General features: G+C 44.6%; 1 protein-coding gene across 1 annotated transcript in view; it reads right to left on the minus strand.

Annotated features, from left to right (window-relative positions):
- Positions 1-2,577: 2,577 nt before the first annotated feature.
- LOC127577076 (adhesion G-protein coupled receptor G5-like) overlaps positions 2,578-27,650 on the minus strand; it is a 98,348-nt gene continuing 73,275 nt past the window's right edge. Inside the window, exons 8-21 of the mRNA XM_052027935.1 lie at positions 26,337-26,372; positions 23,494-23,529; positions 21,217-21,252; positions 18,219-18,276; positions 16,741-16,888; positions 15,856-15,996; positions 15,328-15,447; positions 12,755-12,797; positions 12,564-12,667; positions 10,909-11,036; positions 9,161-9,429; positions 6,500-6,599; positions 4,789-5,066; positions 2,578-4,492 (exon numbers count right to left, since the gene is read on the minus strand). Of these exons, the coding sequence (XP_051883895.1) occupies positions 4,413-4,492; positions 4,789-5,066; positions 6,500-6,599; positions 9,161-9,429; positions 10,909-11,036; positions 12,564-12,667; positions 12,755-12,797; positions 15,328-15,447; positions 15,856-15,996; positions 16,741-16,888; positions 18,219-18,276; positions 21,217-21,252; positions 23,494-23,529; positions 26,337-26,372 (1,577 nt within the window). The 3' untranslated portion in view covers positions 2,578-4,412. The remainder of the gene's footprint in view (positions 4,493-4,788; positions 5,067-6,499; positions 6,600-9,160; positions 9,430-10,908; positions 11,037-12,563; positions 12,668-12,754; positions 12,798-15,327; positions 15,448-15,855; positions 15,997-16,740; positions 16,889-18,218; positions 18,277-21,216; positions 21,253-23,493; positions 23,530-26,336; positions 26,373-27,650) is intronic.

Here is a 27,650-nt window from a genome sequence, read left to right on the forward strand (position 1 = left end):
TTCCAACGTCAGTCCTGCCATCCCAGGAATCAGTCTGGTGAACCTCGTCACTGACCAACCCTTTGCATTCCCACGGGTTATTTTACTTTGCTGTTTCTCTGGATGTATTCCCAGTGAGGTATCCTGTAGCCTTTCCACATACTGCACAACAGGGATGGCAGATTACCTGTAGAGACCTCCAGAAACAGGACTCAGATGTACGAGGTCCTCAATAATACATCCAACAAAATGTTCAAGAGGAAGACACAAATCACAAAATGCTTCCACTTCTTGTAAATGGGGTGAAACTGTTTCTATTGGTGGAAGGGTCAAAAACCAAGGGAAGTAAATTTGAGGTACTTAGCAAAGGGACCAGGGTATTTTTCATGCAGCCAGTGATTATTGATCTGGAGGAACGACACTGAGTAGATTGCTCTTTCAAAATGTCACAGAAACGTTGTCAAATTACACAAACATTTGCTGAGCACCCTGTAAGTTCTGCATTTAGGTTCCCTAGTGGGGTTGCATAAAAAAATCAGAATTGCAAAAGATTCTGAGAAACTTAATTTCCCCAGAGACAGCAATCTCCTTTGCAGAACATTTCCCAATCTCTTCCCTCAGAAGAAACACATCCAATTTCCTCTGGAATTCATTTGGATTAACCATTTAAAAACCTTCATCTAGTGACTCTTTGAACAGAAGTGGTCATGAATAATTTCATACCACTCCCTTCCAATCTGTTCACTGGTTTGTGAACCCTTCAGCTTGGTATAAAATTTGGAAGCATTTGTACTTCCCTTCATGAGATTGTAAAAAAGAATCTGCAACTTCTTCAGTCCCTTCTCATAACTTAATTCTTGGATAATTTAAAGTATTGTTGATACCTGGGCTTTGTGTATGTCAAGGGCAAGATCAACAACAAAATGGATGTACACAGAACCTCAGATGGAGTCTGACTAACCCTGACACCCCAACTTCTGATTTCCCCCCCCCCACATGGCCTATCAACTTATTGCATTGATCTTCTGCTACCAAGCCAAAATGTATCTACCGTGTTCCAATGCACTGTTCCTAATCAACATTTTCTATGACCAAAGACACACTCTCCCTTCTGCTCCTGAATCATTCTAACCGTTTGTTACCCATGAGCCCAGTTCTTTTTAAAAACTGAATTCACTTGAACCTGCACACATTGCCTGTACTATTTCCCACACCTCTCGTGCTTCTTACTTTCAAAACTTCTCAAAAGCATGGAATGTTCAGTTTTGAAACCTTTAATCCACTGAATATTTATGCATCACAAGTACTATTCCTGGTGTTTTCCTTATATGATTTCCTCTGAGCTGAAAAATTCCCATCATGGCTCCTTCCTGTAGTCAATCAGTTCTCGGTTCAGAACCAGACTTACCTTCTCCTCAGTGACTGGTGACGTTAATTATTTTCTCTCACGGCACCCAGCGAAAGGTTTGGTAAAGGTCCCCATCATACAGTATCCACCAGAACCTCCAACTCTTGAATCAACCATTGCCCACGTGCACAGAGGACCAAGTCATGCCAACAGCTCACTTGAGTCCAGAAATATTGCCTGGGTCAATTTCTAATGTGCCAGCCTGCTATCAGTCATGGTCCTTCTTCTTTCTCAGTACCACAAGGTAATTGATTCTGCAGTCACGCCCAATAGGAAGCCTCCAGAATTGATCCCAGTCGTATCCGTGGAGTGGATGAGAGGGCAACTCGTCAAACCAGAGATGTTGTAGCTTTGCTGCAGGTTATCTCCACACATAAACACCTCGGCCTTCAGCAGGAACCCGTCCCTCTTCACCTCTACCCTGGCAGTATGTTCCCGAGCCAGGAGATGAATCAATGCTTTTGTTTTAAAATGGACATTCAAAGCCTCTTTATATATTTAACTTTTTTTTTCCCCGACTGAATCCTGGCAACTGAGCTCACATCCATCCTGCTCTATTCTTTGGCGGGCCAGCTATCACAAACATCCTACAGCCCCACTCCTCAATGGACCAGGACCTTCTATTCAATGGGTCACCTCAGGCCATCATTTTCCTTGAAATTTCATCTCTCACAAGACACTAAAGAAACTCACCGTGCAACACACCTCAGAATTCTAGCCCTTCCTCTTTCCCTTCGCACTGCCTCACTCTAAGACTGCCACTGCCACCTGTCAACAAGTGGCCAGCACAGTGGCTCAGCAGGTAGTGCTGCTACCTCACAGCTCCAGTGAGCCAGGCTCAATCCTGTGCTGCACTGCTGTCTGTGTGGAGTTTGCATGTTCTCCCAGTGCCTGTGTGGGTTTCTGCAGGATGCTCTGGTTTCCTCCTACATCCCTACGATGTGCATGTTGGTGGGTGAATTTGCTGCTGTAAATCGCTCCGAGGGAGGTGGGTGGAAGGAGAATCAGGGCGGAGTTGGTGGGCATGTGTGAGAGGGTACGTTACAGGGAAATAAATGGGGGAATGGGATTAATGGGATTGCCCTAAGAGCTGGCAAAGACTTGATGGGCCAAATGGCCTCCTTCCATGTTGTGAGAAAATATATGATGTACATTAGATTCCGCCTTTGGTACTCAAAACCCGCAGAAACTGTAGAATATGCATTTTATTGCAATTACATAAAAAAGCTGCAATACATGAAGTGAAATAGGTTGCAAAGTTCACACATACTCTGCATCAGATGTGCAGTCACAGGGATCGAACTCATTTCCTTTACCATTCACCGGAACAGATTCAGTTCCACTCCGAGTAACATTCTAATGTTCGTGCCTCAAACCCGGGTTCCAAAAAAATCTTGCCTCCGATCTCATCAAAGTGGGTCACGGCCAATGAAGTCCGTTTTGAAGGGCAGCCACTATAATAATGCAGGCAACGTGGCACAGCAAGACTCCAAAAACAGCAAAGTGTGAATTCCCGTCGGGGCGGGAGTGAGGGTGATTGGGGGAGGGAGTGAGGGAGCCCCAGGGTGACGGGAGCGGGAGTGAAGGAGACCCCGGGCAGCATCGAGGTAACACCTGGGCCGGAATCAGTGCAGCACTGAGGGAGGGTCCGGTCTCCCACTGCCACTCTACACCGCCGATCTTTTCCCTTCCCTGCTGGGTAAAGCCGAGTACCCCTCACCGCCACCTCACTGGGACGGGGTGTCGAACACTGTCCGCGGGAGTTCAGTCAATACTCGTGTTACTTTGCCTGTTACAGTTCTCCAAGTTGCCACATCAGTGGACGGTTTGACCGTGAAACCGCGCCAGGTCGTTACATAAAAGTTAATCGCCAAAGGTGAGCAGTATTACCCGATGTACATCTGCTCCTCAGCCAAACACCGACACCAAATGTCCGAACCAGGCAGGAGAACCAAGCAACCACATCTGGAGTCTGAACCAACCTTATTCTACACATTTCCAGTCTGAACTCTTTAGATTGGAACGAACCAGGTTATATGAACAAAAATCTTCACATTACAGCAAGTTTGCATGGGGAATGGTTATGGTAACCAAAGATAAACCTCATTACAACACAGGCTGGAACTGAGACCTGTGGAGATACACATTATCCCTGCAAAATTTCCATCTTCTGTTTAAATAGATGCAGCTGTCACCATGAACTTAATTATAATAAACCGTAGAAAAATATAAAAATAGTATATTTCTTGTAAAGTTGCTCAGGTAAGTCAGAGGATATATTATTGTGAAATAAGGGCACTGCTATGCTGTCGCGTTACATAACATTGGTCGCACTTTCTAATTCCACTCTGCTCAGGGTGGGAAACTCGGCGAGCTGATTGGTGCGGTCAAACCACAAAGGCGCGGCCTCCTTATGACTGACAAGGAATCGAACCTATCAGCAGGATGGAAAACGATGGCAACATTTCAACCAAGTTTTCCGGCACCTGAAGGGAACATTTGGGAATTACAGCAGCAGGTGATTTTGGGAATAGACGTGGAACAAGTTAAACATTGTTTTTAGCCATAAATTTACAGTTAGGTGTAAAATTGGAAATAGCATTTCAAATCCAACTCACCATTGGTTACTATCTGGTCACTTCGAAATCATTTGTACCTTTCAAACACAGCGAGTAATTCGAGTCCTCAGACGGCCTCTGCTGGCTACTTACTCACTGAATGTTATTGACTTGATTGTCCCGTTGTAGCTCACCAGCTGGATACCTGAATAACTTCTGAGTTCAACCAATCACAATTCCGTCTCCTTCAAGTGCTGATTGCCAGGCGCCCAATTACAAAGGTGACACTATTAGTTATTCTGACTGAACGACCATCCAAACAAAGAGAAATCAAAGATTTTCGCGCTGATTTTTAGGGCAAATTGAAACTACAAATGTTGCTCTTAATTAAAGCTTATAAACAGCAGGAGATTTTGAGAAGATCGTTTAACAATACAGCTGAATGCAGCATCGCTTCCATTTCTTTTTTATTTATCTGATGTGTCCTTTGTAGTTTGATCTTTGGACGGTCGTTTTATAGCGCAGTACCACAAGAATATGAAAAACCCTGCAAAGGTTCAAGAAGAAAATGGCATCGAGATGTTAAACATGATTTAGAATTTGTCTACAGCAAATATTGGATAAGCTAGTTGTTTAGAACCGATAAAAATATGAGATATTAAATATACCCTCTGGGTATCCTTTAATATAAAACATTTTGCAATTAATTCCCTTCATTATTGAAAAATAATTGACACATTAATGAATAAGGTAATAAAATTGCACGGCCATAACTACATGAGTTACTGTTGTGTGACTGCGAATTTATATTGTCACAACATACCCGGCAAGTCATTCACTAACCTTGCAAGGAGTTTAAGATGCAAAACAGGTACATTTGGACCACGGTCATTGGTCCATAGGAAAAAAATGCCAAAGCCCACGTGATGCCCAGCAAATAACTGAGACCGAGGACCGTCCACAGATCCTTCCGCACAGATTTTGACCCAGAATTGTTTCCTTTCCGCATCTGAGCGAGCTTGACACAGACGGTGATCAGCATTGTTAGGTTCCCAAGCCATATAATGCCGAAAAAGCCACAGTTTGTAACATAATGGACGGTATCATCTGTTATCCAGCACCTGTTTGAATATATAAGCCATGAAGTATTCAATTTAGAGCTTTAATTTGGGATTCATTTTCCATTGCATCCAGTGTTTGGATCCACTGCCTAACTGGCTCCAAACCTTTGGACTAATTCTTTTTCACCAAATGGGTACTGAGAACTGAGAACTGAGCACTGAACAGCATGGAAACAGGCCCTTCAGCCCACAATGTCTGTGCCCGCCATGATGCCAGATTAAACTGATCTGGTCTACCTGTGTATGGAGTATATCCCTCCATTCCCTGCCTGTTCATGTGCCCGTCTAAATGCTGCTGAAGGCTTACTGTCTCATCTTCTTCCACCACCTCCCATGGCGGCACGTTCCAGGCACCTACCGCTCTCTGTGTCCTGCCTGGGAAATCCCCTTTACACTTTCCCCTAACACATAAACCTATGCCTTCCAATATTAGACATTTCCACCCTGGGAAAAAGGCTCTGATTATCTACCTTGTCTGTGTCTCTCATAATTTTATTTACTTCTATCAGGTCGCCCCTCAGCCTCTGACATTCCAGAGAAAACAATCCAAGTTTGCCCAACCTCTCCTGAGAGCTAATGCTCTCTAATCCGGGCAACATTCTGGTGAACAACTTCTTCACCCTCTCCGAAGCCTCCACACCCTTCCTGTAATGCAGTGAGCAGAACTGCAGACAGTACTCCAAATGTAGCCTAACCAAAGCTTTATACAGCTGAAACATGACTTCCTGACTTTTATACTCAATGCCCTGACCAATCACTCCAAAGTGATACCTAGTGCAAAAATGCATCATGAACAGATCAGGATTTAACTTAATCCTTTCCTTACAGTTCAGATCCAGCATTTGTGACAGGGGTGGGGGAGAGAAGAAAATGATATCATTTAAGTGACGACATAGAAAGTTGATAAGTAACCTCCTCATATAACATGCCACATACTGCTCTACATGTAAGTCGCTCCTTTGTCCATGGAAACGAAATGGCAGATATTGTGCAGCATTTATCAATCTAACACTGAGTTACCAATGAATAATCTCTCACTGTTCCTCACAGCTCTTCAGTTGTCCCTCCATTACCTATCCTGCCTCAGTCCTGCTCCCTCCATCACCTCTTCCCAAATGCTTTACTGGATTACTGGCCACCCTCCAATGTGTCTCCATGATAAAGAGTGCCAGTGGGATGTTTGACAGTTGGGACCACATAGTTAAACTTGATCCTGTTTCCCCCAAGTCCCTGGCAGATTTCCCTCTAACCATCAAGGTGGTAACGTGGTCATCATGGATTGCCCAATGTCAACTGACTCAGAACCTGAGGGCATCCTTGCCTGCGTGACTCTCTGGACATCTAGTTCAGCTGAAATTCTAGTCACAGGACTTAACAGTGGAAGAAAGTCAAGTATCAACATTATTGCTCTTGGCATGGTTAACAGGACCTACATTGAAACTGAGCTGTTATTGTCCTGTGTTTTGATACGAAACTGGCCATAATTGTTCTTGTCCACTGCAATACACAAAGACACCACCACAGCAGGGATGCCTGTCAATAGAAGAAAAGGACATGCATTCATCATGAAATCAGTATTTAACAAATATAATTCACCAAGTCCCTCGTTCAGAATGTTCTGGAATAATTGCTTTATCGATTTGAGGAATGACGCTGGACACAAACTATTTTTCAATTATTTCATTCAATTCATGCTCAGGAATAGCAGATGTGAGATGAAGACGAATGACCTCTTAACAAAACATTCTTTAAATCCATTGTTAACAAGGCACCAAACTTTACAATTGGATTATTCTTGCAGATCCCCAAGTAAGCTGCCTGACTGAGATTCACAATTCAGCACCATTTACTGTGATGATAAAGAGTGCCAGTGGGGTGTTTGACTGTGGAGTACAACATAGTTAAGGCTGATCCTGTTTGCCCCAAGGTCCAGACGTTGGAGGGTGAGCGGGAAGCCAGTAAGGCATTTGGGAAGAGGTGGTGGAGGGAGCAGGACAGGGGCAGGTGAGGTAATGGAGGTACAGTTAAATAGCTGTGTGGAACAGTGAGAGATATTCTTCAGTAACTCAGTACTAGAGATGAGGGGGTTAGCCTGTGTGGAGAGATTGAGTCGCCTGGGACTATACTCGCTGGAATTTAGAAGAATGAGAAGGGATCTTATGGAAACATATACAATTATGAAAGGGACAGGTAAGATAGAAGCAGTAACGTTGTTTCTGCTGGTAGGTGAGACTAGAACCAGGGGACGTAGTGTCAAGATTCAGGGGAGTAGATTTAGGACGGAGATGAGGAGGAACTGCTTTTCCCAGAGAGTAGTGAATCTGTGGAATTCCCTGCCCAGGGAAGTAGTTGAGGCTGCCTCATTAAATATATTTAAGAAATAGTTAGATAGATGTTTGCAAAGTTTGGGAATTAAGGGTTATGGGGAAAAGGCAGGTAGGTGGATCTGAATCCACGGCCAGATCAACCATGATCTTATTGAATGGTGGAGCAGGCTCGACGGGCCAGATGGCCGACTGCTGCTCCTGTTTCCTATGTTCTTATGTACCGTTGAATGACGGGCAGTTTTGTGATTCAGACTACAAGCTCAGCAGAAATGGGTTAAACCTGCCCAGGAGTTGTGGACCAATATTGCAACATTAGTTTGTAGCTTGACCCAATTTCAAATACCTGGAGACAGGGTCATTAATAAAGAAGTGGGTGATAACAGTGTCTGAGCCAAGAGTCAAGGGCCAAACTGAGTGCTCATGGCACCCTGGTGTTTCAGGAGGGGAGTTCCAGATCAGTTACACTGGAGTCTGAATGCAGTGCCTTTCAATCAGTTGATTGCTTCAACACTGGCAGAGACACAGTCCAACCTCAGTTGGTTCCATGGGGATTTTTTGGCTGCAGAGAAATGTGACATTGGTTGGAACGGTTGTAGGTATTGCTCAGGTGATCAGAGGCGCACCCAGTAAGATTCACGGGTTGTCCAGGCGTAGCCGTCTCCACCCCTCACCACCTTCCCATCTAGTAGTTGGCCGTATGTTACATGGGCAAAAAATGCCTGGGCTGCTGCACAAAATGTACCATGCACTGCAAAAGAGACAAGGCTCTGCTGTGTCAGTGGACTCGCCGGCTTCCTTCTCCCTTGCCAGGAATTTCCCATCTTTTCTTGAAAGGGATTGTGCAATTCCTAGGTTCGAACCTTTGCAGCTGGAAAGAAGTCAGAGGGGCGGAAAACCCTCTTCCCTTCCACCCCTGTAGTACTGGAAATTCTCACCAAATGGATGGGCTTCTCTTCAACGTTTTTGTCATGAGGGTAAGTTGGGAAAAGTTGTAGCAAACGTGGTAGAAGTTAGGGGAAAAACTGTTGGGAGGGAGAGGGACAGAAAGAGAGATGGAAAGAGGGAGAGGGGGAGAGGGGGAGAGGGGGAGAGAGAGGGAGAGGGGGAGAGAGAGGGAGAGAGGGAGAGAGAGTGTGGGATTAATAAATCCATCAGAATATAAAATAGAAATATAAAATAGAAACTGCTATTGTAATGAGTAGAAGGAAGCATAGAACTATTTATAAAACTTCTGGGAAAGGATAGAGAGTGTCTGAAATTCATAATCCTTGCTCGAACCATGAACATAGGAGTCTGGTTGAAATGTTGCAGAAATACTTTAACAAGTTAGGCACGGGGATGAAACTAAAATGCAAGCAAAGTGGTCTCAGAATCTGCGTGGATGTGGTTGGAAGTTAACAAGGCAATGACGTCATTCAGCCTTCCTCGCTGAACATTGCACCATTACCTGTAACTATACAATAATAGGAAGCAGAATGCAGAACAAGTAAGTGAATGACTTTAATGTTTGAACCAACTCATTAGCTAGTAGCATCTTGCATGACATGAAGTAAACTAAGCTTGTAATCTCATAACTGATACCAACTCCAGAAATGGGAGATATATAGGTCTCATGATGGTGTTATGTTTAGGAGCACAAATACTTCACTGACATCAGGCATCTGTCCATCCTGTGCTATATGGAAAATATTCTGTTGGACCAACTGATGTTCTATGTGTAAAACACAAAGTTTTATCACAAAGTGAAGTAAATAACCTGATACTCACCCCAACCCAGAAAAGCCAGTTTTTGTATGTAATGTTTGATATAAGTGTTGAACACTTTGATCAGCATCAGGTAGAGATGAAGTCCTTCAATTGCCATCCATGTTAACGTGCACAGCAATGAATAGTGAAGGAACACAGCGATAGTCTTACAGAGACCTTCGATCATCAGCTTACTAAGCCACTCATTGGTCAGGAAAGTCACGTTGAGGAGAAAGCAAGCAATGCAGAGGTTAATGTGGATCTTGGTGGTGTGATCACCTTTCCTCTTCCTGAAACAAAGAGATAACCAGATACAAACACTGAGAGCTACTGTCATACTTCAAGAGGTTTTCTGACCCTACAGACATAATCTCACATGTAAACAGACAATTCAGCTTTACAGCACTGTTCACCATGTAAGAGTCTGCTTCAGTCACTTTCAAAGGGTTGTGTGACTGTCAGGACAAGAGGGAGGGTGGGAGATGTGGTGGATTGGAGAACCAGGATTCAGAATTGTGTTCACTGAAGGCACGGCCTCTTCCAGACAGAAGACAGCTCTCAGCATTGACTCCTAATGTTCTCTTCCTGCCGCCCTTCCCCTCCCCCGCCTCCTCTCCTCCCCACCTCCTCTCCTCCCCCTGCCTCCTCTCCTCCCCACGCCTCCTCTCCTACCCCTGCCCCTGCCCCCTCCGCACCCCCTGCCCCCTCCACCTGTTCTCCCTCTGCTCCCCTTCCTCAGCCCTTTCTGTGTGATTGCAAGGATGAGCCACGTTCTGCAGAACGCACTGACCGAGAGCCAGTGTGCTGCCAACCTCCTCCGGAGCATTGCACACACGCAAACGCTTCATAAACACGCCTGGAACTAACAGCGAGGCTTTTGTTCTTCTTGTGTGGGATCCACACTGGAAACAGAGCTGGGTGGTCAGAGAATCGATCACCCTTTTGGTTTGGGGGGGTGACTCAGGAAAGGGGCACAGCCGGATGACAGTTGTTGACACACAAGGAGTTAACCTTCACCTGGAACCAGAAATGTTTGCACATCAGCTGATGTTCATGACAAACAACAGCACCCCACATCAGCAGTAACGCAGAGTCAGTGCACAGCAATATATTGGTACTGCTGAGGTAGGGTCCTACTGATTGCCCTGGTGTGGTGAGTGGGACTCTGAGATGGACCAGCATCCCCTAGGTTCCTGTTCCCTGAACGTCAGCTGATGTGCAAACATTCCCTAAGCGGTGATCAACTCCCTGGCCACCCAGCCTCTGATTCCGGTGTGGATTCCCTCAGTTAATGCCGTGCATCCAGGAGGTAATGAGCAGTCAGCTTTTGGCACTGAGGCGACCTCTGTCAATCCATCCTGTGTTGAAAAGGAATCATCGATTACTGGCAGCTTAGCTGTCAAATGGTTGTTAAAGTAGTTAGTGGCAGTGTCATTGTTGGGTAATTTGTACAGAGGTAGTTAGTGGCAGTGTCGTTGGGTCATTTGTACAGAGATGGTTAGTGGCAGTGTCGTTGTTGGGTAATTTGTACAGAGACAATTAGTGGCAGTGTCGATGCGTATTTGTACAGAGATAGAGACAACAAGAGTGATGCAATGGACATCAGAGTGTCCATTTCTCTAACGATATGCGGAGAGGTAAATGGAATGTTCACAGAAGAGATTGATTTGCAAAACACACACGTTGGTGTGTGGACTGAAGATACTACAGCGTGCAGTCTGATCAGATATACTCCAGCAGGACTCACTGGACGGGGGGGCCAGACTCACCTGATCACACAGTAAAGGAACACTGTCACGGCTGAGAAGATGGCAGAGATCCCACTGCCAATCATTGTGATGTACGTTAATGCGACCACATCACTTTCATCCAGAGTGTTGTTGTCCAGGCGTAAGTCCTTTGGGAAATAATGGTGAACACCGAACAATGATTAAACTCATTCTCACTCTGAGTTCTTTATTCACGAAGGTGATTTAAATGATTGCGAATAAAGTTATTTGAATATTAACAATGCCCGAAGTGCATGTCATGTAAAGTGGAAATGTTGCCGGAGCCAGGCTGGTCCCAGACAGCAGCCCCGAACGCATCTACTGTTCATGCTGAAATAAGGCCCAGATGTGTCCACACATCCCAGTGAGTGGGGCGGGCGAGGGGAGTGATGGAATCTGTCCCTCTGCTGCAGTGTCCATTTGTAGGTCCCAATCTTGTTGAGGTTCCCTGTTGTTCCAGTTGGGAATCACCACTTGGAATCTAGGCCAGGATAGGCCTGGCACAGGTTGTTAGACTGCATTGATTTCAAGGGGGATTGTAGTTCAACGGATTAGGAGGCAGACAGGGAGTTAAGTTACTCTTTAAAATGATTTCCCTACCAATCTACTCAGCATACAGTTTTAGGGGTGCAGTATGAAGAACATGAAGGCTACCACAGGAGCTGACCATGTCAATCCTCAATGGGACCTGACTTAAAATGGGATCAGTGTAATTGGGTGCTTGATGGTCAGCATGAACTCAGTGGGCCGAATGGCCTGTTTCCATGCTATATGACTCCATGACCACTGCGGTGCCCATCAGTGAAGAGCAGATGGCAGTTCCAAAAAGCGATGAAAATTTCAGTGGCTGCTCTACCTCATATCATTGAAGGTTACCACTGATAAAATACTGCCTCGGGCTGGACACTGTTGGTATTTATGCCATCTCTTGGAGTGGCACAGTGGTGCTCATGTTACAGCACGTGCATACATTTGTTGTATCATTAAGGATGTAGCTGCTCATCCTCAATACCTGAATGACTCCATCCAGATTTAGGATGGGAGGTTGGACAGGTTCCGTACTGTGTGGGGAGACTCCCTCAGTTCAGTATATTTCCACAGGGTGATTCAGTCAGACAGCTGACGTCAAGGACTTTGAAGGATGGGAGGTTCTGTCTGGAGAAGATGAAGTGTCGAAAAGAGGGAAGATGGACGGAGGAAGCTCAGTGTCGCAGCTGGTAAAACCACTGCCTCACAGCCCCAGTGAGCCAGGTTGGACCCTGACCTTGGATACTGTCTGTGCGGAGTTTACACTTTCTCCCTGAGGCCACGTGGGTTCCCACCGGCTCCTTTGGTTTCCTCCCACATCCCAAAGTCATGCAGGTTGGTAGGTGAATTGGTCACTGTAAACTGCCCTGGTGTGTAGGTGAGTGGGTATTATCTGGGGGGCATTGAGGGGAACATGGGGAGAATATAATGAGATTACTGTAGGATTGGAGTAAATGAGTGCTGGTGGTCAGCACAGACTTGGTGGGCCAAATGGCCTGTTCTGTGCTGTATGAACCAACAACTCTACAACTCCATGATTGATTCAGGGACCGGCAGAGGTGCCTTCTGGAGATGACAGACAGACTGCCGTCCCTTATCTCTGGGGGACAAACACATGCATAACTTACCAGTAGCACAGCAAAGTAGCTGAGGTGGTTACACACACAAATGGTTTGATTACCCTCGACTGTCGTATTACAGCCCGTGGAATTCCAGCAGTCTGAGGTGTTGTCTGTAACATTAGTTTGTGGTATAGAGATTACACTTTAGGTAGGTTTCCTAACACTGACTGAAACATTTAAACTGGCCTTCAGCTTACCGTTGTCATTTTCAAACCAGAATACGCACTGATGTGATCCATTCTGAAATAAATGGATTTGTTTGGTTAGTTTGTGTTTTACCAGAAACCTCTTGCAATGACTGTTCAGCAATGAATGTGCCATTGTGGGTACCAGGGTCTATAGAAAAGAATCCTTGTCCTACAACTGAACTAACTGCTGATTGATAAGATCTTACAACTGAGCTGTGTATCTCCATTATACAGGGTCCCACTTTCCTGCTTAACTCTTTTTAATGTCATGTAAACATCAGCAAGAGCATCACTTCCTGATATTGTTAACATGATCGAAAACAAATGTAGAAAAGTCTCAAGAAATCGAGCGACGTTCTTAAAACATTTATGATGAATCTCACAGAGCTGGATTTCCATTCGGGGTGCCACGGTAGAGCTGCTGCCTCACAGCTCCAGAGACCTGGGTTTGATCCTGACCTCGGCTGCTCTCTGTGTGGAGTTTGCACACTCCCTCTATGACCGTGTGGGTTTCCTCCAGATGCTCTGGTTTCCTCCCACATGCCAGAGATGTGCGGGTTGGCAGGTTAATTGGCCAGTGTAAAATGCCTTAGTCTGTAGGTGAGTTATCGAGTCATAGAGTCAGAGAGTAATACAGCGTGGATACAGGCCCTTCAGCCCAACCCGTTCATGCCCACCATGATGCCCACCCATCTATCCCAATTTGCTGCATTCAGCCCATATCCCTCTAACCCCGCCCCTCCATGTACCTATCCAAGCGATTCTCAAATGATTCTACTGTTCCTGCCTCAACCACTTCCTTGGCAGCTCATTCCATGTACTCACCATCCTTGGTGTGAAAAAGTTGCCACTCAGGTCCCCTTTAAATCTTCCCCCTCACTCTAAACCTATGCCCCCTAGTTTTGGACTCCCAGACCCTGGGGAAAAGACTGAAACCATCCACCTTATCTAAGCCTCTCATAATTTTAAACATTGCGATTAGGTTGCCTCTCATCCTCCAACATTGCAAGCAATAAAGACCTAACCTGGCCAACCTCTCCCTAGAACTCAGGCCCTCTGGTCCGGCAACATCCTCAAATCTTTTCTGCACTCTTTCCAGTTTAACCACGGCTTTCCTATAACAGGGTGACCAAAACTGTCCACAGTACTCCAAGTGCGGCCTCACCAGCGACTTGTACAACTGCAACATGATGTCCCAACTGATAAAGGCCAGCATGCTAAACACCTTTTTCACCACCCTGTCTAGCTGTGACGCTGTTTTCAATGAACTATGCACTTGTACTCCTAGGTCCCTCTGTTCCATTACACCCACTATTACCCTGCCTTTCATAGTGCAAGTCCTATGCTGTTTTGACTTTTCAAAATGCATCACCTGACGCTTATCGGTAGTGGAATCCATTTGCCACTCCTCGGCCCACTTCCCTAACTGATCAAGATCCCCCTGTAATCTACGATAACCTTCTACACTATCAACGAATCTCCCTAATGTTGTGTCATCTGTAAACTTACTGATCAAGCCTTGTGCCTTCGCATTCAAATCATTTATATAAATAATGAATAACAAGGGTCCCAATACCGATCGCTGCGGCACACCACTACTCACTGGCCTCCATTCTGAGAAACAACCTTCAACCACGACCCTCTGCTTCCTACCTCTACTGATGTCAGACTGACCCGCCTGTAGTTCCCTGGCTTGTCCTTGCTGCCCTTCTTAAACAACAGAACAACATTGGCCACCTTCTAGTCTTCAGGAACTTCACCAGTGGCTAACGATGAAGCCAATATCTCAGCAAGGGTCTCAGCAATTTCTTCTCTAGCCTCCCACAAAGTCCGAGGATGCACTCAATCAGGCCCTGGGGATTTATCCACCTTAGTGCATTGTAAGGCTGCAAATATCTCCTGATATCCTGAGCAAACATGACTTTCTCTTCAGTAAACACCGAGGAGAGTTGTCGAATCTGGGGGAGTTGATGAGAATGTGGGGAGGAGAAAAAATAGGATAACTGTGGAATTACTGTAAATGGGTGGTTGATGGTCGGTGCAGACTCGGTGGGACAAAGGACCTGTTACCGTGACGTATCTCTCTGACTCTATTCCACCCAATGCCAATATAGAGTGGAATAAGACTACTTGTTCAGGGCAGTCCCATTGTCTTGCTTCACTGCAGAGAGGTATATAGAATTGGAGCCTCAAAGTGCACCCAAACTGATTTACATCAAGGTGAATATGTTAGCGTCAAAGCACCAACAGTAATGTGCACGGATAGAAGTAGATGCAGCAGCTCAAGTTTCTGGGAATTAATATGACAATTTTGAGAAGATCGAACATAGAAGGTGATTTATTGATACACAGGAGCTGTTTACAAATTGTTTAGATAGAATGAACCAACATGTAAGTTATCCTCTATCCAGGGTGGTTAGTGTTTGGAATAAGCTGTCAATGCTGAGTAGAACAACTGGGATACACTAAACCAAGTGGGTTGTTATAATGAGTTTCTGGGTAATAAAAGGGAAAACTTTAATTGACTTAAAGACCTTTCATCGTTCTTTAAAGTTTTTTCGGATTACTGACAAAATTCTTACCGGAATTGTGTTACCGTGATTAATCTTAATAGTCACACCTTCTGTTAAGTTCTGAATGCTTGTGTTTCCCAGAAAAATTCCAAACACTTGTTGATTTAATAGTGTGCTATTATTTTCATCCTGCGGAGAAATAAACCGCGACTCCTTTCAGCAAGGTACTGTGTTGAAGAACAAGGCATGAGATATTTTTAACACCTTAGGAATGAAAATATATTGCCCAAAAACCTGTGGCCAACTTTGCACTGCTCTCTGTGGTGGACCATCACAAATTAGACAGGGATGTAGATTCACATGGCTCCAGCATTGCTCCAGAGCTTACCTCCTCTGAACCCGAACAAGAACCACAAGGAAAGGTCTTAATGCGGGAGGCGGTGGAGTCAGGGGATAGAATCATTTAAACTGAGGACTGACCACCATAGGCATCTGGGCCTTTCCAACTGAATGGTAGCAATGTAGGCTGACAAAAAGTCTCATTTCATGGCACCTGAACATTTATACAGGTTTCAATATCACTTTTGAACATTTTACCTCAAATAGCTCGGTGTCATTAAATATAGAAAAAATGAGCCTTGATAGGTCATTTTGTTGCTCTTCAGCTCTCTCGGACAGTTCGGCTGGAAGGATCACCTCTACATCAGCATCCTGATCATCACTGGTTCGTTCACCTACCTATGCAAGACAAAGGGAAAACATCTCACCGTTGCCTATGTATTCTGTTGATAATGGTACAGATTTAACACCACCTGATCTGATCGTGAAGTAGGAAGGTCTTAGAGTCACAGAGTAATGTCACATGGAAACAGGCTCTTCGACCCACCTCATCCATGCCAACCATGGTGCCACCAAGCTAGTCCCATTTGCCCGCATTTGGCCCATATCTCTCTAAACCCCTCCTATCCATGTACTTGTCCAAATATCTTATCAGTGTTGTTATTGTACCTGCCTCAACCAGTTTCTCTGGCAGCTCATTTCATAAACACACCACCCTCTGCAGGAAAAAGTTGCCCCTCAGGTCTTTTTAAAACTTTTCCCCCTCACCTTAAGCCTATGCCCTCTAGTTTTTCGTTCCCCTTCCCTGGGAAAAAGCCTGTGTGCGTTCACCCTATCAAAACCCGTCGTGATTTTATACACTTCTCTAAGGTTACCAATGTTCTAAGATCTCTTAATAAGATCTCCTATGTTCCAAGGAATGAAGTCCTAGCCTGTCCAACCTCTGCCTATAACTCAGGCCCTCTAACACAGAGAAGTACAAGCTGATTCATTTTGATGGGAACATTGAAAATGGCACACAAATGCCATCTGCTTGCTCCTACAAGGCAAATAACAACAGAGACATTTGAATGAGTGATCTGGAGATTGGTTGTGTGTGTACCTGCAGCAAAGGTTGAAACTTTGTGAGTTACTTGTACTTACCCGCAATGAATTAGAAATCAGTCTTATTTTTTGTCTTTTGGGGACTTTCTTTTTTTTCCAAACTTTATATTCTCTGTGTATTTCTGTGGTATCTTCATCCTTTAAATCCATGCATAAAAATAACGCTTTCAAGCACTTCCTTTTGAGTCTGTGAAATCAGAAGATATGAAAATATATAAACAGGAATGTAACAGGTGAAATCACGGCTGTCTCAGTGAATGGGAGGCTAAGTGGCTTCATCTCAATTCAGTTCCTTTGCTCTTTCATCCCTTTCACTATTTTCTCTGCCTCGCCCCCACCTTCATCAGCACTATTGATGAGAACCAGCCACCTTCACTGGAACATCAGTACAATCTTGTGATTGAATAGGCAGGTGGCTTTTGGGTAGGTAGGTTCCAGTAAACACTACGTAACTAACAGAGTAAGGATTAGCTGCATGTACTGACCGCTGATGCTACACTCACACATCTGTTTCACACACACACACACACACACACACACACACACACACACACACACACACACACACACACACACACACACACACACACACACACACACAAAGACACACACCATGCAGCAGACATAACACACACAAATACACACCACAAAACACACTCATCACCACTCATTGCATAAAATACACACAGAAACACATATACACACAATACAGAAACACATGCACTGCATGCATACACACAAACACATACATGCAACACATATACACATATCACATACCCACACAGAGCGCACACAAACACACACAGCATGCACAGATAAACACACACACACACACAACTGTAGACACATACACACGAATATTTACACACACACACACACACACACACACACACACACACACACACACACACACACACACACACACACACACACACACACACACACACACACACACACACACACACACACACACATTGCACCCATCATGGGCCTGGAATCAACAATCGACAATTGACATGGGTCTCAACATAACACAACCAGATAGCAAAATTACCAGACGCCCTCATCTTGACAAGGACCAGTTGTGCTGAGGAACAAACTAAAATTCTCCCCTCTCTCAGGATGACAGCATTTACACTCCCAACATCAATACTTTGATAGAACCGTCACACAACAATATAGATCCACAGATGCCTTGTCAGATTAAGTGAACTATTTCCAATGACATCACCAGGCTGTTGCTGGGATGAGTGGGATGTCCTATCTCTTGTGGCTAAAGAAATTGGGTCAATATTCGTTGAAGAATGAAGGGTGATCTTATTGAAAAGTATAAAATCCTAAGGAGACATGATACAGAAGATTTTGAGACTTAAACAAGTTGCAAACTACATCATAAATTATGAGAACAAAATTCTTAAGAGGTCCTATTTTCTCTGATCACAATTCTTCTTCAGCCGTGAATGTTCATACTTCATATCAGATATAAGTAGAAAATATTATTCAAAGTAAAAAAATACTTCTTCTGAAGATGCCTCTGTCTTGGATACATTGGTTTACAGTTCCAATTTGAAAGACCTGAAATGAAATGGTAGAGAAAATTGTTTGAAGTATTTCAGAAGTAATTTGTGTTTCTGTTGTTTTTACTTCTTCACACTTTTCTCCTCTATTAAGCAGTGGTTAAACGGGTCAGGGCAGCACAGCAGTGTAGCGGTTAGCGTAACGCTATTACAGTGCCAGCGACCTGGGTTCAATTCCTGCTGCTGCCTGTGAGGAGGTTGTACGTTCTCCCTGTATCTGCGTGGGTTTCCTCCGGGTTCTCCGGTTTCCTCCCACATTCCAAAGACGTACGGGTTAGGAGCTGTGGGCATGCTATGTTGGCGCCAGAAGAGTGGCAACACTTGCAGGCTGCCCCTAGAACATTCTTAGCAATGCAAAAAGACGTATTTCACTGTGTGCTTCAATGGATATGTGACTAATAAATAAATATCTTATCTTATCATGTATCTTATCTTATAATGAATGTATGGCACTTGGCAGCGAGGGCAATATTACACTGAGTGCAATCCGTGCCAAGTGTAAGGAATTGGAATTTGTTGGCCGAGAGAGCAGGAGAGTTCAGTTATTCAAGGGAGAGGTGTTGTCTCATATTTAACTGAAAATATAGTGTTAAATTAAGAAGAAATTAGTGGGTGTTTAATCACTAACCCCGAACCTAATGCATCTGTGGGGGTAAAGGAATGATGCCGCCATTGATGTCATCTGAGAAGTGAAGATGTTCCTGGGAGAGGGGGTGTCTTATGCAGGGAGACTGGGTGCACAAGATCTACATTCTCTAGAGATTTGAAATATGAGAGATAATCTCATTGGGATGTGTGAAATTCTTTCATGACATGCCATTGTAAAGCTCGATTTCTGACAGATTTACTCCTTTTTGCTGAACTTTTTATCCTTCAGTAAATTTGGTAAAGGAACTGAAGGAGGGCTGAGATTCCTTGAAATGTTTAAAAATTAGGTCACAGACCACTGCAGTTCTGCTGTTGACAATAGACCTCACATTGCCTATCATGGATCATGGAGGTGAACAAAAAACAGTGCAAATGTCGAGATTCCAAAATAAATGTTGATAATAATTTTGAACTATTATGTTTCATGAATCATTTCGTTTCACCGATGCCTCTGCACATGCTGTTCACTAACGGCATTTGGCGTCTTATCTCATTTGCTTATTTAAATCATTATCACCCAGAAATTTAATTACAGCTAATTAGTTAAACTATGCTTATTCATGCTGTTACAGCTAAGCTACAATATTCCATTGTGCTCCAGACCGTGTCAGATCACTTTGAGGAGACAAGCTCGGTTTCCTCTGTCATTGCATGGTTGGTGATTCAGTACAGGACAACTACGACTCATTTGTATGCTAACTGACCTCAGGACTCCAAGCCTTAAGGGGCAAACTGTCCAGTCGGTCACAACACCACAGGAAGTGGAAGTGTTGCTTCTTTCTGAAATGACTGTGAAGAGCGGCAATGGAGAGGGGGAGCATGCCCACTGTTTCACTGACATGGACTTTGATATCCTTGTGGATGAGATGGCCAGTTGGAACCATGCCCTCTTTATGGGGGTTGTCAACAGGACCCCCAGGATCACAGGTGAAATGGCAGGGAAAACAAAAGTTAAAACAAAAAGCGCTGAAAACACTCAGCAGGTCAGGCAGCCTCTATGGAAAAAGAAAACAGTTAACATTTGCAGTCTGAGACCCTTTGTCAGAACTGGAAAGAGAGAGAAAAACAATTTAGTTTTTAGAGGCAGAGTAAGTGGGAGAAGGTTGTGTGGGAAAAAGAAAATATGACCGCTAGGGTGAGACCAAATGGGGGCAGTTGCAAACACATGAAGCTTTTTTGCCCGTGCAAGGTGTTGTTAATACTCAGGCAGTGGGACGTAGCTAGCAGGCCAGACTATACAAGTGGAATAAGTTTCAAGACTTTTCTGTTTTTATTTCAGCTTTCAGGCATCAGCAGACTTCTTTTGATTTTCATTGACAGCAGGAATAACTGGTGGAAGTTACAACCCACACATTTGCGAGCAGTCCAGGAAGGAATCCCATGAGCTTATTTGATTGGTTAAGATGAATATTCTGTCCCCTAGAATTGCAGCTCTCAAACACAGCAGTACCTGGATACCTGACAACTCCTCAAAGCTCCAATGATTCTGTGAAATTGATTATTTACTTGCTATTACACAGAAGGAGGACATTTAGCCCACCAGGACCATACCGGATCTCAGGGAATCAATCCAATCAATTCGGGCTGGGCAAAAAGTGGTGCACTTCCACAAGAGTCACATCACAAATTAAAAACTGGTATCTTTTCTGCTTCTAAAGAACGTGAATGAGCAGACACGTTAACCCTGTGTCTCCCTTCACAAACACTGCCCCTCCTGTTGAATATTGTCAGCAATTTCTGTTTTTACTTCAGAATTTCCAGCATCTGCAGCATTGTGATCTGCACAGCTTGGATGAGGAGTTGGGGAGAAGGAGAGAGGCCAAATGCTTGCTGGGGCTGTGGAAGCCATCCCTGGTCATGGTGAAGTGACAGTGGGAGGAGATTGCTCATGAGGTCAGTGGTGGAGTAATCACTGCGGACATGGAGCAGGGTAGGAAAGATTCAGTCGCCTCACGCACGGTCACAGTTGGTGAGCAGATTGTAGGGTCTCACCTTCCAACCAGAGCACCACTGACCACACACTATGCTCTGGACCTGGCACCATAATTGCCTGAGATGGGAAGTTAATGCACAAATCTGGAAGTCACATTCCCACAGATTGCAATCACTTCCAAAGTATTTCATTCTGATTTACTGCAGGAAAACTTGTAGCTGAGAAAGGAGGTGAATAATTGCAAGATATCTGAGCTTTTCTGAATCTATGTATTGGTATGTGTCATAAATTTGGTTAAAAAGTAAAGGATTCAAACAACTGGAAATTTCTCATGATGTTAAAACTTAAGTTACTGACCTTTGCACTTCTGACGAATATTGTTGCTACATATGTCTGCAGAAACAGAAAGAAGGAGCCACTGTTAGTGAGTTGCTGCAGCCCTGTGACTCCTTGGGAGGCTGCAGATGTTCAGTTGCTGCATAGATTCAATGCACAAATTGATAGGATGTTGGATGTCAGCAGTACCGGGGATATGGGGATTACAAATAAAAACAAACATTGAGGTTCTATTATGATATATAATAATATTATGATAATCAACAAATATTTTGTTTTCTCTGATAGTCAGTGAGTTGCATTTCCCTGACAACCTGCGTATTAATTATTTGTACTCACTCGTGTTAATTTGGGTTCGCTGGGAAGTTGCATTTTATGAGTGTCCTTCACAGCCCTTGAGAAGTTGGCAGAGGGGCCAGTCTTGATCCAATAGGTGTGGGGAAGGATCTGCAACAGGGGTGTGAGGTGGGAGGGGCAGGAGGTTGAGTGATACCATGGTGGAGTACAGCTTCATTTCCAAGTCATGTTAGCAGGTGTCCTGGAGCTGAACTTGTATTTGGTTCTGATAAAGTGCAATTTTTGCTCTTGCACTTCCAGGGCACGAGGCCACGGGTTAGGTAGCCACCAACTTTAGGGAATCCTTGAGGTTCAGTACATCAGAGGGCTGTGGATGCTCAGTTTCCCCTGAGATTAAATGCACAAATCAATAGGAATTTAGATCTCAGCAGAAGCAGGGAATATGTGGGTAGGACATGGAATCTGGTATTGAGGTCAATCATCAACTATGATCACACTGGTTGGCAGGAGAGGATCTAAGTGAGGGGTAAGCTTCTCCAGCTGCTAATTCTGATGTTTCTCTTTTCCATGTTGTACATCAAGAGTCCACCTGCACTGAAGCAATCCTGTGCTTCCACTCAAGGACGGCAGTGGCATTGTTTTAACTTTGTTCACATCCAACATCATAGAGAATGAGGTTCACATAATCCACCCAACAGGCACAGGTTTGTAATTGTGTTACACTGGGCACAGTACCAGTGGGCAGTCTGTCCTTGTATGTCACTTTGTCACTGGGCTGTGGGAACAAGTCGATCTTTAAATTAGGATGCACTACTAATGGGCAAGGGTTGTCGCTGTATAATGGGTGCATCCTGTACTGGTGGGGACAGGTCAGAAACGGTGAAACACAGATGTAGTGCATTGATGGATATGGGTCTGCCTCCATATGACAATGTGTGCACAGACATATCAGTATAAAACTGGGGACAGTTCTGGGAGGCTCTGGATAGACATCAAAAGTTTTGTTTCAGTGAAGGAAGCAGGGTGGAGCGAACAAAGGGAATGTCTGCAGCAGGGTGATGGAGAGAGACAGCTGGGAGAGGTTGGTGAAGGCTTGTTCATCCCCTTCTCCTCCTGATCACAGACATTCACTTTGTTCTCTCTACCATCTCTCATGTGCATCATATTTGGGGACAGGGGTGGTGCAGTGGTGCAGTTATCGAGCTGGTGACCTACAGACCTGGACGGCCATGCAGAGACCTGAATACAAATCCACATGGCAGCTGTGGATTCACATTCAGTTAATCGTCAGGAATTGAAATAAGATTTTTAAATTAAATAAGATTTAATTTAGTGCCATCACTTTTATCTCTAACGAACATAGTTGAGCAGAAACATTAACCCCGTGTCTCCCTTCACAAACGCTACCCGTCCTGCTGATCATTGCCAGCAGTTTCTCTATTTATTTCAGATTTCCAGCATCTGCAGCATTGTATTGTTTGGTGTGTATCTGACACCATGGTTGAAGCGTTGGGGAGAAGGAGAGAGGCCCAGTGGGTGCTGGGGCTGTGGCAGCCACCCCTGGTCATGGTGAAGTGACAGTGGGAGGAGATCGCTCATGTGATCAGTGGTGGAGTAAACACTGCGGACATGGTGCAGTGTGGGAACGATTCAGTCACCTCACACTCATGGTCACAGTTGGTGAGCTGATTGTAGGGTCCCACCTCACAACCAGAGCACCACTGACCTCACACTGTGTTCTGTACCAGGCACCATAATTGCCTGAGATGTGAACATACTGCACATATCTGGATGTCACATTCCCCCAGATTGCCATCACTTACAAAGTATTTCATTCTGATTCTCTTCAGGAAAACATGCAGCTGAGAAAGGAGGTGAATAATTGCAAGATGTCTGAGCTTTCATGAATCTGTGCATTGGTATGTGTCATAAATTTGGTTAAAAAGGAAAGGATTCGAAGGCATGAGAGTTTCTCATGGTGTTAAAAGTTAGGTTACTGACCTTTGTCCTTTTGACGATTTTCATTGCAACATTTGTCTGCAGAGACAAAAAGAAAGAGCCACTGTTACGGAGTTGCTGCAGCCCTGTGACTCTTTGCAAGGCTGTGGATGTTCAGTTGCTGCATGGATTCAATGCACAAATTGATCGGATGTTGGATGTCAGCAGTACCAGGGATATGGGGATTACAAATAAAAATGGGCATTGAGGTGGAACATCAGTGATGCTCTCAGTAATTGGCAGAACAGGCTCGAGGAGAGGAGTAGACTTGCCCTGATGTTAACACTCTTTTCACCCTACATTCTATGTTGTATAGCAAGGGCCCATGTGTGCTGAAAATATTAAAATCCTCCGCTCTGGAGAGGGACTGCCATGATTCTAACATTTATCCCACATCCAACATAATGGAGGATGTGGTTCAAATAATTCACCCAATTGCTGGTTGTTGGATCTTTCTGTGCATATCGAGCTTCAACCTTCCTCTCTATTACACATACTCTCAGCTGATTCACTCTGAACCGTACTTGGAAATCCTGAGGCAGGGCTTTCAAATTGCAAGATGTCTACGCCTTTCCAACTCTTCGGCTGAATAACCGTTACTACATTTTACTTTTTCATTCAACCCTTGGTTACTAATGGATGCAAGGAGCTGGAGGACCCTAATGACAAGATGGATTAAGTCACCAGCACTCTAATGACTCACAGATATTTTATTCTGTGGAGATAAAAAGAGAGCGCGGTTGAAGTTGGAAATATAAACTTATTCCATTTCACTGATTCTGAAGCCATGATATTATGATAATCAACAAATAGATTCTTTTCTCTGATAGTCAGTGAGTTGCATTTCCCTGACAACCTGCATATTAATTATTTGTACTCACTCGTGTTAATTTGGGTTCGCAGGGAAGTCAGCATATTCTGAGCGTCCTTCACACCCCTTGAGAATTTGGCAGAGGGGCCACTCTTGACCCAATAGATGTGGGGAAGGATCTGCAACAGGGGTGTGAGGTGGGAGGGGCAGGAGGCTGAGTGATACCACAGTGGAGTACAGCTCCATTTCCAAGTCAGGTTAGCAGTTGTCCTGGAGCTGAACTTGTATTTGGTTCTGAAGAAGTGCAATTTTCGCTCTTGCACTTCCAGGGCACGAGGCCATAGGTTTAGGAAGCCACCAACTTTAGGGAATCCTTGAGGTTTGGTAGATCAGAGGGCTGTGGATGCTCAGTTGTTCCATGGATTCAGTGCATGAATCAATAGATTTTTAGATCTCAGCAGAAGCAAGGAATATGTGGGTAGGACATGGAATCCTGCATTGAAGTCAAACATCAACTATGATCACACTGGTTGGCAGGAGAGGATCTAAGTGAGGAGTAAGCTTCTCCAGCTGCTAATTCTGATGTTTCTCTTTTCCATGTTGTACATCAAGAATCCGCCTGCACTGAAGCAATCCTGTGCTTCCACTCAAGGACGGCAGTGGCATTGTTTTAACCTTTGTTCACATCCAACATCATAGAGAATGAGGTTCACATAATGCACCCGACAGGCACAGGTCTGTCACTGTGTTACACTGGGCACAGTACCAGTGGGCAGTCTGTCCTTGTATATCACCTGGTCACTGGGCTGTGCGAACAAGTCGATCTCTAAATTAGGTTGCACTACTGATGGGCATGGGTTGTCGCTGTGTAACGGGTGCATCCTGTACTGGTGGGGACTGGTCAGAATCTGTGAAACACAGATGTAGTGAATTGATGGATATGGGTCTGACTCCATATGATAATGTGTGCACAGACATATCTGTATAAAACTGGGGACAGTTCTGGGAGTCTCTGGATAGACATCAAACATGTTTTGTTTCAGTGAAGGAAGCAGAGTGGAGAGATCAAAGGGAATGTCTGTAGCAGGGTGATGGAGAGAGACAGCTGGGAGAGGTTGGTGAAGGTTTGTTCATCCCCTTCTCCTCCCGATCACAGACATTCACTTTGTTCTCTCCACCGCCTCTCATGTGCATCATAATTGGGGACGGCAGTGGTGCAGTGGTGCAATTATCAAGCTGGTGACCTGCAGACCTGGACGGCCATCCAGAGACCTGATTACAAATCCACATGGCAGCTGTGGATTCACATTCAGTTAATCGTCAGGAATTGAAATAAGATGTTTAAATTAAATAAGATTTAATTTAATGCCATCACTTTTATCTTTAACAAACATAGTTGAGCAGAAACATTAACCCCGTGTCTCCTTTCACAAACGCTACGCGTCCTGCTGATCATTGCCAGCAGTTTCTCTATTTATTTCAGATTTCCAGCATCTGCAGCATTGCGCTGTTTGGTGTGTATCTGGACACCATGGTTGAGGAGTTGGGGAGAAGGAGAGAGGCCCAGTGGGTGCTGGGGCTGTGGCAGCCACCCCTGGTCATGGAGAAGTGACAGTGGGAGGAGATCGCTCATGAGATCAGTGTTGGAGTAAACACTGCGGACATGGTGCAGTGTGGGAACGATTCAGTCACCTCACACACATGGTCACAGTTGGTGAGCAGATTGTAGGGTCTCACCTCCCAACCAGAGCACCACTGACCTCACACTGTGTTCTGTACCAGGCACTAGATTGGCCTGAGATGGGAACTTACTGCAGAAATCTGGATGTCACATTCCCACAGATGGCAATCACTTCCGAAGTATTTCATTTTGATTTACTTGAGGAAAACGTGTAGCTGAGAAAGGAGGTGAACAATTGCAAGATGTCTGAGCTTTCCTGAATCTATGTATTGGTATGTGTCATAAATTTGGTTAAAAAGGAAAGGATTGAAAGAGATGGGAGTTACTCATGATGTTAAAAGTTAAGTTACTGACCTTTTTCCTTCTGACGCTTTTTATTGCAACATTTGTCTGAAGAGACAAAAAGAAAGAGCCACTGTTAGTGAGTTGCTGCAGCCCTGTGTCTCCTTGCGAGGCTGTGGATGTTCAATTGCTGCATAGATGCAATGCACAAATTGATAGGATGTTGGATCTCAGCAGTACCAGGGATAAGGGGATTACAAATAAAAATGTGCATTGAGATGGACCATCAATGATGCTCTCAGTAATTGGCAGAACAGGCTTGAGGAGAGGAGTAGACTTCCCCTGATGTTAACACTGTTTCCCCCTACATCCTATGTTGTATTGCAAGGGCCCATGTGTACTGAAAATATTCAATTCTCCCGTCAGGTAAGGGAGTGGCATGATTATGAAGCCATGATATAATGATAATCAAGAAATATTTTCTCATCTCTGATCGTCAGTGAGTTGCATTTACCTGACAACATGCGTATTAATTAGTTGAACTCACTCATGTTAATTTGGAGCTGAACTTGTATTTGGTTCTGATGAAGTGCAATTTTCGCTCTTGCACCTCCAGGGCATGAGGCCACGGGGTAAGTCGCCACCAACTTTAGGGAATCCTTGGGGTTCAGTACATCAGAGGGCTGTGGATGCTCAGTTGTTCCATGGATTCACTGCACAAATCAATAGGAGTTTAGATCTCAGCAGAACCATGGAATAAGAGGGTAGGACATGGAATCTGGCATTAAGGTCAAACATCAACTATGATCACACTGGTTGGCAGGAGAGGATCTAAGTGAGGAGTAAGCTTCTCCAGCTGCTAATTCTGATGTTTCTCTTTTCCATGTTGTACATCAAGAATCTGCCTGCACTGAAGCAATCCTGTGCTTCCACTCAAGGACGGCAGTGGCATTGTTTTAACCTTTGTTCACATCCGACATCATAGAGAATGAGGTTCACATAATGCACCCGACAGGCACAGGTCTGTCACTGTGTTACACTGGGCACAGTACCAGTGGGCAGTCTGTCCTTGTATATCACTTGGTCACTGGGCTGTGGGAACAAGTCGATCTTTAAATTGGGTTGCACTACTGATGGGCATAGGTTGTCGCTGTATAACGGGTGCATCCTGTACTGGTGGGGACAGGGCAGAATCTGTGAAACACAGAGGTAGTGCATTGATGGATATGGGTCTGGCTGCATATGACAATGTGTGCACAGACACATCTGTATAAACTGGGGACAGTTCTGGGAGGCTCTGGATTGAAATCAAACATGTTTTGTTTCAGTGAAGGAAGCAGGGTGTAGAGATCAAAGGGAATGTCTGTAGCAGGGTGATGGAGAGAG

Source organism: Pristis pectinata, chromosome 13 (genome assembly GCF_009764475.1).
Source record: "Pristis pectinata isolate sPriPec2 chromosome 13, sPriPec2.1.pri, whole genome shotgun sequence".
Lineage (NCBI taxonomy): Eukaryota > Metazoa > Chordata > Chondrichthyes > Rhinopristiformes > Pristidae > Pristis > Pristis pectinata.